Source organism: Daphnia pulicaria, chromosome 6 (assembly GCF_021234035.1).
Source record: "Daphnia pulicaria isolate SC F1-1A chromosome 6, SC_F0-13Bv2, whole genome shotgun sequence".
NCBI classification, from domain to species: domain Eukaryota; kingdom Metazoa; phylum Arthropoda; class Branchiopoda; order Diplostraca; family Daphniidae; genus Daphnia; species Daphnia pulicaria.
This window is the reverse complement of record NC_060918.1, coordinates 21585078-21596538: the sequence shown is the minus strand read 5'-3', so window position 1 is coordinate 21596538 and position 11461 is coordinate 21585078. Positions and strand designations below refer to the sequence as shown.

The following is an 11461-nucleotide window of genomic DNA, read 5'->3' as shown; positions in this document are numbered from 1 at the left end:
TTCTTATTTTTATAATCACGATGGGTGGGGACCCGATAACGGGTTTTTTTTTCTTCATCTTATATGACCTCGTATATATTACGCACTCCAGAATAAAACCATCAATAACGCAGCGAAAGAGAGAGAGAGGACCAAATAATAATAAAAATCAAGTTGTATTTGTTTTGTTTTTTTAAAACTTTAAAAACTCTAATTTTATTTCAGACTTAACCCCACAGTCTCTGAATTGGAACTTGGAAAAACCAAGAATCTTTTTTTGTTTGTTGTTGTTGTTGTGGTTTGGTTTATCATTTATTAAAAAATGAATTCGTCGAATGTCTAGACGATTGCGGGCGATTTGATTTGACGACTCGGCGCTAAAAGCAATTTTGAATTGCCAGCAAAAAATGGATCCCGGTCGACTGATTTATCCCCCCGAAATTTCGCCTGGCCGTGTGTTTCATGACCCGGACCGCATCTCCTCCCCCTCCAAGAAATTACAATAACAAAGCTATATAGCAGGCTCTATATAGTTTGGGTCTTTCAATCTCGGACGGACGCTAGACACACTTAGTTCGTGTGTTGTGGGGCAATCAACGAATAATAGAAAGACCATCTCTCTCCTTTTCGGTGATACTGATGCCCCCCGGGGCTTTAAATAATAATAATAATAATCATACGGAATTTTCTTTTTTCTAGCGCGGTCAGATGATTTATTAATTAATTTGAGTGGGGTCATTAATATTCGTGAATCATTTTAAAAAGAAAAAAGAATTGAGGGAAATTAATTTTTTTTTTACCTGTCCCGATTGCGCGTGCAAGTGAGAGAAGGTGTAGTCACGCCCGGAGCCGAACGACGAGGAACCGGCCGATGAGCCACCGCCGGAACCGCCGCTGCCGCCACTGACGCCGCGTCCGTGTTGGAGCACTTCCGAGCCTCCGCCGCCGTTGGATCCGATCGACGTCGGACTCAGCGGCGGACCTCGGTTGCCGCCGACGCCGCCACCGCTCGACGACGACGGGTTGTTATCACCGACGCCCAAAGGAGGTGGCGTCACCGAAGGCGGCGGCGAGTTGGTCATGTCTTCATTTCATTTCAAAAATAATAATAATAATTGAAATTGAAATTATTTTTGATTGTGAAAAATCGAAGGAAAAAATGAAATCAAATTAGAAATTCGTCGAACCTGTTGAGCGGATGATGGCCACCGGACGGGCCATTACCGGTGGCGGAGGAGGCGGTAACATGCTGGTGGCGTAATACGATGAGGACGAAAGCTTCATGGTCCCGCGTGACGATCCCGCTTGAACCTGAAAATTTTGTTTTTGAATTTCGCGGGTTAAAATTTCCCCCGCCAATTTTGAAAAAACATTTCGAAAATTCACCTGGGCGTTCTGAGTGTTTTGGGCTTCTTGGCAGACGAGCGTGACAAAATCGGAGAAAGTGTCGTGGCCGTTCTCCTGGTACTTGCCGGGCGAGTGAGGGCCGCCGTTGCCTCCGCCGTTGCTTCCGCCGGCCCCGCCGTGGCCGCCGTGTTGCGTCGCCACCACCAGTCCCTGATCGTGACCGTAGTAGCTGGACGCGGCCAGCGACACCACAGAACCGTGCTGCAAACCTGCTCCCAACCAAATGTGCGACCGGGCACGAATAAAAAAACCCAATCAAACCCCACCCCAACAAAATGGCGGACAAGAAAAGAAAAGAAAAAGAAATAACAGAATTTTAGAAAACAAAATCTTCCAATTTCTCTTTTTTAAATTAAAAAAACAAAATGAATTTTGGGGTTGTCAATCAATTATCCTCGTCTAAAATAATTTGTTTTCTCTCTGATTTGGGGTTCCACTAAACGAAACGAAAAAATGTATAAAAAGAAGAAGACAATTTTGTTTGTTTGTTTGGTTGGAGGAATTGGACAACTGCTCACTATATATTTATGTATAATATATATATATATTTGTTTTGTTTTGTTTCATAGGGGGTTGGATCTATATCCGGGGGGCAATTCATGCTTCGTGCTGTATCATGCTAATATATATATATTTTTCTCATTATGTCATTTTTTGTTTCGTGGGGCGACTATAAGAGAAAAGAATAGAAAAGTTGTCGGTGATTTCAGATGGGAAATCGGTAGGGTTAAAACAATTCATTTCTAAATTTCGCTGCATCAGACATTCTTTGGCGCTAATCATCTAAAGTCTACCGTCTCTCTCAGATCACTCGACAATATTTAACCGGACATGGGGGGGGGGGGGGGGAGGAGTCATTTTTGTTTCGTTTAAAATTTGAAATTGTAGATGTACACAAATACCGTCGCCCAGTTGATAAAACTCTGTGTGTGTTTTTTGTTTGGAATGTGTGTTTTCAAAGTGAAAGTGTTTAGCTCCGTTGGTGTCGGTCTCTTTCTACATGAATCTCGCTCGAAAAAATGGTTTTTGAAAATTTTTGAATTTCGCGCCAATTTTTTTCAAAATTTTGTTTTTGTTTTTTTGTTTTTTTTCGCGGGGATTTTGAATTGGCGACTCACCGTCTCTGCTGTTGCTCTGCAGATGATGTTGTTGCTGCTGCTGGTGGTGTTGTTGTTGGTGGTGGTGGTGCTGTTGGTGTTGGTGGTGATGGTGGTGAGGACTGGCCAGCTGCCGGCCATCGTGACTAGAGATGATGGCGCCCTCATCGGCCGAGGAAGGTCTGGCCGCGCCGCCACCACCACCGCCGCCGCCGCTGCCGTTATTATTATTATTACAATTGACACTTCCCGGCTCTATCTTGAGCGTTTTGGAGCCGATGGACGACGACAAGGCTGACGACGACGACGGCGGCGACGGCGGCGACGTCGCCGACGTGATGGAAGAAGTTGCGGAAGAGGAAGACGTGGAGGAAGTGGAGGATGTGGCTGGGATGGGGATGGTCGTGATGGATTGTTGGCCGACGACATTGGCAACTGCACTGCCGCCACCTAAACACACATTTTGGGGTTTTTCGTTTTTCTTTTTCTTTTGTCCGTCTTTTTTCTGTATTTTTAAAATTTGTGCTGGTCGGGAGGGAGGGCACTGTGCTTGTGGGAGGGGCTCAAAAATGAAATCGTGCACAACCACAGACCACACATAAAACAAGACGCTAATTATCAAGGCCCAATCGACTCCGTCACTTCATCAAATGTCAACAATTTGTCTATTTTGATGACGTGACCCAGTCGGGAGAGCCCCTAGGTCGCTAGTTCAAATCAATTGTTGACTAGCTCTAAAATCATTTGCATTTGCCAAAAATTGCCAAGTTGTTAAATCTAATCTTTGTTTTTTTGTCTATCAAAAAAAATTTTTGTCAATTTTTTGGCAGGTGGGTAATTAAATTAAAAATGACATGCGTCTACTGAAAACTAATTTTTCTTCTTTTTTTCTCATCAAAAAGATTTATATGCAAATTTTTTTATTTTTGTTTTTTCGTCTGTCCGGCGATTTGTTTCCCTGGAAATTTTTAAATTTTGGGGGGTAAAAATGAAAAGAAAATGGAGGAAATGGTGGACTGACCGTGATCCATTTCCGAGTGCCAAGAGGTCTGATTGGACAGCGAGTTGGGACTCTGCTGGTGGCCGTAGTAGCTCAAATCGGCGGCCGACGGGATGGATTTATTGGCGTCGTTGCTGCCCTGTCCGCCGCCGCCGCGGATGATGATGCTCGACGACGTCCCTCCGCCGCCGCTGCCGCCGCCCTGCGATGAAACGTCCTGCAGGTCGTCCTCCGTCGAGCTCATCCGCCGCAGTCGCTTGTGCTGGTGGCCACCACCACCGCCTCGGGGGTCGATCGGACTCTGCGAATTGCGGTGCAGAGACAGAGGACCTGAAGGAGACAAATGGGCAAATGAATTCAAATTTGGCAATTTGAATTCAAAATTTGAATTCAAAATTAGGAAATAATTTACTGTAAGCGCCAGCTGCTTGGAGCATGGAGGCCGAGTGATCGGGAGCCGGTGGCGTGTAACTGTTGCAATAATAAGACGGGGCTTCGATCTTGATGGCGTTGAGCGGCGGCTGGAGCCCGTTGGAGCCCTGCATGATTGACGCTGCTTGGAAACGAGCATCAAAACGAGTCGAGAAAACAAAAGGAGAAAAATCAATCAACAATACAAAACAAAGATTCTAGTCCAACATTTCAATTTTAAATTCGTTGATTTAAATAAGACAAGAGAAATCAAATCAATAAATAATCCATCAAATTTCTTGTTCTCTTTCTGAATTTCAAATTGACGCGCCGAGAAAATTCCGAACGCGGAACATCAACAAATCAAAATTCGATCGAAAAAAAACAAACGCAATATGTGAAGCAAAATAAATGTTTTATTACCAGCCGAGGTTTGGTCACGAACAAAATCAAAAATAATTTCAAAAAATAAAAAAAACTGGGGCGTAGTTGATATAATCCGCTGGATTATTTTTTTTCCCCACTCAAAGGCGACCGGCTGGTATTTCCCTTAACTCTAATCCCCCCCAAAAAATATCAAATGTCGATTTGAAAAAAAGAAAAATTGAGCGCGCCGCCCGCGTTCGCTAAAAGGTTATTCGAGTTCACGACACAACAAACTGAGCCGTCGTATATTTTCACGCTGGCTCCGATGCGGAAGAAGATGTAGCGAAAGACGACCTTTCCATATGCAAATGGCCGCCCAAAAAGCCAACAGAAGAAAAAGAAAGAGAGAGAGAGAGAGCACAGCCATATAATGCGTGTATAAAAGGAGTTGTTGTCGATCCTCCTTTTATACAACGACCGACTTACACACACGCCTGTGTGTGTAGTGTGTAGTGTGTGTAGTGTACGTGGTATTATAATACGACGGGGCTCATTCCCCCCCGCCGAGAGAGAGAGAGAGCGATAGTATATGTAGTAATAACCGATAGATGATGGATAAAAAGAAGAGAGAGAGAGAGTCCAGTCGGTTCATCACCGAAAAAAAAAACGAACGAACGAACGAAAAAATAGCCGAGCGAGCGGGACTAAACCATCCATCCATCCATCCATCCGAAAAAAGAGAGAGAGAGAAGAGAGTTCGTGTGTGGATGTATATGAGCTGCTCTCCCGCTGCGGTTCGAAAGAAAAATTTATTTTATTTTATTTTATTTTTTGGCCTGGCTGTAGAGAGAAGTCTAGTGGTGGGGAGTAGTACGAGTGTGTGTGTGTGTGTTGGTAATAGTCATCAAACTCTTCTCTCTCTCTCCGTGATGATGGCGCTGCGCAACCATTTATGGGCGGGAGTCTATAATATTCGCGCGCGCGCTCGTATTTATTTTAATTCTTTTTTGTCCCGCGGGACACGATATTTTATCTTTTTTTATTTTTCTTTTTCGCGAAAAAATAAATAAATTATTTATTTGAAAAAAATAAATTCCACAAGTTTTTTTTTTTTGTTATCTTCCCTTTTTGTCGTCCGTCGTGATTCACGCATATTATCCCCATCAGATAGCGCAGTCACGACCATTAGCTACGGGGCGTAACATCGTTCCGCCATCTTCTCTCCCCCCCCACCTTCCAGCTCGTTGGAAAAAAATCGCGGTCGAATCGGGAAAAAATAAAAACGGATCGCAACGCAAAACAAACAGAAATTACCGAACGCGTCCAAATGTTACACAAAAGCCAACGAATTATTATTATGATGCGATGAAATAAATTTCACGAGCGACGGTCAAATAAATTGAAAAAATCATCCAACCGCGAGGCTTTTAAAATACTAATAAAAGCGGACGAAATGTATAACATTATTATTTATTTGATTTTCATCGGGTCGCGTGCCGTTTCGTCATCTATATCTATTGCGGTGATTATTTATTGGAAAAAAATAATAATAGCAACCAACGACACGCTGCAAAATAAATAAAAACTGCCTAAAGCCTGAAAGTATATTTATAAAAGAGTCTATAGGTGAAATGGCGGGGAAACTTTTTTGAAAATGGGTCGACCCCGTGTCTCTCGGTCAATCGATTCAATCCATAAAAATAAATATAAGAAAATGACGGCCAGTGAAATATCAAAAACACAACATCACATCTTCATTCAGAAAAATCAAATCATTTTTCTTTCTTTCCTGGAATAAATCCCATCGAATTTTATTTCTTTTCTTTTCTTTTTTTACCGGAAGAAGATGAACAGGAAGGATATCGTCCGAGGGGTGGATGAGGCTGCAATGAATTGATTTACGATACGACCGATGCTCCAATCTCAGACAACATCCCTACCCCCCCTTTCTCTCTCTTTGCACACATTTATGGGTGTCCTGTATTTTATACTCGGCAATAGAATAAATAAAATATTCCCCCCAACTCACGACCATCTCATTGCGAGTAAAGTAAGAAAAAAAAAGGGAATTTCAATAAATTCGCCATCAATAAAATAAAATAAAAAAATGGAGGGGAAATGGACATGGAAATTTTGGATATTTCACCGGACTCTCTCTCTTGTATCTTATTTATTTAAATGTATCAACTTCTATGATTTTTTCCGCCCCTTTTTGATCTCCACCAACCGATAGAATCAAAATGGCCGACGCCAGCGCAAAAACCGTTTGTGTCCTACGTTCTGATATATAAAATGAAATGAGTTGGCGACTTACTTTTGGAGAGCCGCCACAATTCCTTTGATGAGAAGACACCTGTCGCCAGGATCGTGTCGTTGTAGATGACTCCATTGTACGGGTTGTGAGTATATCCTGCGCTCAATTCAATTCAAAATTAAAAAGAAAAATTCCAATCAATTTGACTCGACACATCCGCAATTTGAAACCAATTTGACCCCAAAAATAAATAAAAATTTCATTTTGAATTTTGAATTTTTTGCAAAAAAAATGGCGGGATCATTGCCAGCACGTGTGTGTGTGAAAAAACGGGCAGTATACCACCTAAACAACATTTTCTTCTTTTTTATTTTATTTTATTTTAGTTTTTGTGTGTGTTTAGTTTCTTGGCTTTTGCTGCTTGACCGACTGGGGTTTCTGCCCAAAACGTGTTACGTACATTATTGGCGCTCGACAAATGTTTTGATACACCACGGTCTTAATATCTAAGTCGGGATCTAAAGGCAAAGAAGGAGGAGGATAGGGACGTGTTATGACATTGGTGGCCCGATCCCAATCCCATCAAAGTTTTCCATTTAAAAATTTTAGAAAATAAAATAAAAATACAAAAAATTGTGTTGAATTTTGAAATTCAGTTGGGGAATTTTCGGGGCCAAAAACCCAAAGAAGGAAGTGACGAGAGAGAGCTGGAGCGGATGACTCGTGCTCGTTGTTGTACCTCGATCAGAGCCAAAAAGGCAGCAGCAGCAGCCGAGGACGCGGCCTTGCCCTTGGCACTTTGCGCACATTTGCACAAAGTGAGTCGTGGAAAAAAGAAGAAGAAGAGCCAACGACCAATGGCATGGGGCACGCAGCAAAAGAGCCAAGGCCGAAGCACAGCCGCGAGCAGCCAAACAACAAACCCGTTTTTACTTTGATTCCTCCTTCTTCTTCTTTGACCCCGTCGTGGATACAAGAAGAAGAAGAAGAAGTTTCATTGCGCCCAGGTGCCAAGCACACAAGAGAAAACCTTCGCCTCTTTTGGGCTTCTTCTTCTTCTTCTTCTTCTTCTTCTTGTGCAATAAAAATTATATTCAACAGAGAAACTGATAACGACGACCGGTTTTTTGTGCGTTCAAAATTGTACCGTTTCGTCCATTATTTGATTTTCTTTTTTTCTTTTTTTTTGCAGGTGCAACTTTTTGTAGTTTCTTCTTCTTCTACTCAACGCTCTGCTGGCCAGGCGAGACCTCACATCACAAGTATAGCGGCCAGCCAGCCACTTCAATCCATTTCGATGAGAGACAATTTTCGAATCGATCCGGCCAACCGGTTTTTAGAATTTCTGCACCCATCCAGCCAAGAGATTTCTCTAATAATTCATCTGAATTTCAATTGAAAAGAAATCTCTCTCCAACCAAACAGGCAAACAACCCTTGGCAACAACAATTTACATTTGTACCCAATCCCCCGTGTCTTGTTACGCAATTACGTTTCGAATTTGGCGCCCATTTTGCTCCCATCCAACCAAAATTCACGTAACCTTCAAGAACCTAAAAATAAAAATCCAATGAGTTGTACAACGCCTAGTCGAGTTCGTTTTCCCAGAAAATTAGAAAATTAAAAAAAAATCTTGCGAGTGAGAAAAGGTTGGGGGGGGGGGGGAGTGGCGCATCGGTGGGAGGGATGTTCCGCGTTCTAAATCGGGAGAAGAAAAAAAAGTGGATGCGAGACCTTCTGTAGAAACCAGAGCAGAGCAGAGTCACAAGACATAAAACTAAAAAAACCTCAACCAAAATAAATCGTCATATTTTTGTTTTCTTTTATCAAATGATGAAACTGTGAAGCAAGTCGAAGAAAAACCAAAACAGAAAGACGGACGGACGGAATAATATATATTTACTGCTTGCTCCTGCTACTGCACCGGCTCTCTCAAATATAGAAGAAGAAAATAGAGAGGAGATATATATGTGCTGAACCAGCTGGGCCAGCACAAGAGAGCACACACACGCATTCCACACGGGAGAGGGGGGGGGGGGGAACCTGCAACGTTTTCATCTTCAGTGTGTGTGTAGTGTAGTGTAAGCTCGTCGCCGTGTCTCAGCACCCAAAACCATTTCTAAAAATATATAGACAGACACACACACAACCCCGCGAGAGAAGTATATAGTTGAATATTATGAAGATGGGCTAAATCTGGGGTGGCCGGCGGGCGCATGGGCTGGGCGGGAACAACATTTCACTCCTTATTTTTTTTTTCAAATTCGAAAAAATAAAATTCAAACTGGGAAAAAATGCATCGGAGTTTAAATAAAGTGCGGAGCTGGCCAGGCCAGCACCATCGGGAGAAAGGGAAAAAAAGGTCCATCAGAGTGTCGGGCTCAAATACACACGGCCATGTTTAATGGCCGTCTCTCAAAGGAGATGGGAAGAAGGAGAAGGAGGAGGACGGGATCGATGACGTCAAAGACATTCCCCCCCCCCCCTCACCATCTTCTACTCCTCCAGAGGAATATATTTATACTGCACACACACATCTCCTGGAAAAGAGAAGAGAATGGCAAGAAGCTTTTTCGGGCCGCCCGTCGTATACATTTGTCAACACACACACAGAAAACTGCCGGCCCATTTTTTTTCTCTTTCCACTCCTCCTCCTGCTCTTCTGACTTATTATTACAGTCTTATACCTCCATCGCCAAGCTCCCAGTTAATTCAATCTCATTCAACTTGTAACATCATTTCCCTTGCAAGAACATATACATCCCATCGGCCGGCCAGCCATTGATTTCTCCCCCTGCGGGCGACGGCCATCGAGGTGTACACTATCCCCCCCCCCCCTCCTCCTCCCAATCAAGATGGATGGGGTGATGCGACAACATTACCAAACAAATCCCCCCCATCGTCTTCCAGAAGAAAGAAGAAGAATGTGGGAATCAACGCGATTAACTCTGATTCGCAAAGTTAATATCAAGTCTATCAGGGTTGTATATCTCTAATCATCATCGAGCCACGCCCTCAATGTGTGCCGTGTGTGTCGGTATTAACCCGGAGCTGCTGGGAATGAGTCAGATAGAAAACCGGGATTGCATCTTCTCTTAGCTCTCCCCTATCGTTCGATTCAGTTGCAAATTGGGTGATGCGAGCGAGTAACCGACACACGGGCGACTCTCCTCGTTTCTAATCAAAAGGGGGAAGGGGAAGCAGTGGGAGGGAGGGGATAAACCACAAATTTATACCGCCAAAAAGATCAAGGGCGGGCGATGCAAATTGTGTGACTGTTGAAAAGGGCCGCCCCCCCCCCCCCCCACCAGCGCCCATCCATCCGCCCAGCTATCCAGCGACACAGCAGAAAAAAGAGCCAGTCGATATCGATCGGGGGGCCAGACGATCGACCGATCATCCCTCCTTCCCTACATTCTGCCCATTCATCACATCATCCCGCAGTCTCAAATCAAAAATCAAACATTTTTCAAAAATTCAAAAAATGGCGCCAAAAAATTTTTTTTTTTTAAATTCAAATAAAAATCCCTTCCCACTTTTTGTGTACACGTTGAGAAAAGGAAGGAAGGAAGGAGAAAAAAGAGGGGGAGGGTGTGTTTTCTAGCGGGGGTGGTGGTGGTGATGGGAGAGCACAAAGTGATCTAATCGATAGCGCCGGGGTAGAAGAAGATCCTGTTTGATGAGAGCGGGGGGTAGTAGTAGTGCTGACGCCACACTCGTGGGGTTACGAGTGACTATATATTCACCGATGGATAAAGATGGAGTGGGAGAAGAAGAAGAAGGGGGAGGTCGCCTCTTTTCTCGGTGACAGGCCGTGACGGGTAAAAGAAGAAGAAGAAGAGGATGACACTATATAACATCTTATAGGAAAATTATTATGATCTATCTTAATTCTTAACTCTTCTTCTTCTTCTTTTGGCCTGTAGGCTTTTGTTGGTGGGGTGGGAGCAGCTCCTGCCGGCTCCTGATGACGACGGCCATCGTCCAAGTCCCGGGGAGGAGGATGACGAAAAACAGGCGGGTTTGGGTGTGTGTGTGTGTGTGTCCTCCAATTGATGATCAATCAAGAGTTACACACAGACGAAGGAACAAGGGGAGAGGAGAGCTCTGCAGCAGCTACACACATTGTGTGTCTGAAGGGTAAAAAAAAAGAAAAGAGTCTGCATGGCCGGCCCGCCCACTTTTTCGCCCACCCTCCACCCCTCCTCTTCTTATATAAATGTGTAACAGAAAAAAGGCCGGCATCGACTCTTTTGGATAGAGTTGGGATGTATCAAGAGTTGAAAATACATTTTGATTCAATTCCCCACAATTTGATTAGAAAATCAAAAAATGGGCCAGGGCTTCTTTTTCTTTTTCCTACCCAGTGAGGGACGGACATGAGCTTCCAATCAAAAGGTCACCATCCCCACCCACCCACCCCATTGGGTGGTGGGTTGAGGATGATGTAATGAAGAAACTCTTTGCGAGCAGGGGGTGGGATGTTTCTCTTGGCTATTCACCAAGAAAAAATCGAATTTACCCCCAAAAATGAAATAAAAATATTCTCGGCGGGAAAATTGAAATTTTTAAAATTTTTACCTTTCAAGTTGCGATCGTCGTCCTCCTTGTCGCCAGTATCACAGATCCCGCTCAATGTCTCCGCTCCTAATATACAAAATGCAAATTCAATTTCAGTCAATCACAATCATTAAAAATCAAAATTCCAAGCCGAGAAAAAGAAAAATGTTGAAATTAAAATTGCTCGTCACTAAAACGGGGCCGGACTGTTGCGCGTTTGTTTCTTTGGCTCATTCCCAACACACAAACACACACACACACACACAAAATAAAATAAAATAAAATAAAATAAAAATTCGACTCCGCAGCCCATGTGGTATATCATTTAAAAATAATAAGAGAGAAAGAGCTGGCCGGGACAACTGCTGGGAAATGGAAGAATATCAT

At 43.4% G+C, this 11461-nt stretch overlaps 1 protein-coding gene across 4 annotated transcripts in view; it reads right to left on the bottom strand.

The window, feature by feature from the left end:
* LOC124342586 (nuclear factor 1 X-type-like) overlaps window positions 1-11461 on the bottom strand; it is a 31322-nt gene that overhangs the window by 3443 nt on the left and 16418 nt on the right. For 2 of the 4 annotated variants that reach the window (XM_046795598.1, XM_046795600.1), the window contains exons 5-12: window positions 11096-11161; window positions 6575-6670; window positions 3896-4039; window positions 3505-3813; window positions 2505-2933; window positions 1366-1595; window positions 1167-1290; window positions 780-1063 (exon numbers count right to left, since the gene is read on the bottom strand). In XM_046795598.1, the coding sequence (XP_046651554.1) occupies window positions 780-1063; window positions 1167-1290; window positions 1366-1595; window positions 2505-2933; window positions 3505-3813; window positions 3896-4039; window positions 6575-6670; window positions 11096-11161 (1682 nt within the window). The remainder of the gene's footprint in view (window positions 1-779; window positions 1064-1166; window positions 1291-1365; window positions 1596-2504; window positions 2934-3504; window positions 3814-3895; window positions 4040-6574; window positions 6671-11095; window positions 11162-11461) is intronic. The other 2 variants (XM_046795599.1, XM_046795601.1) reach the window with 2 other exon arrangements.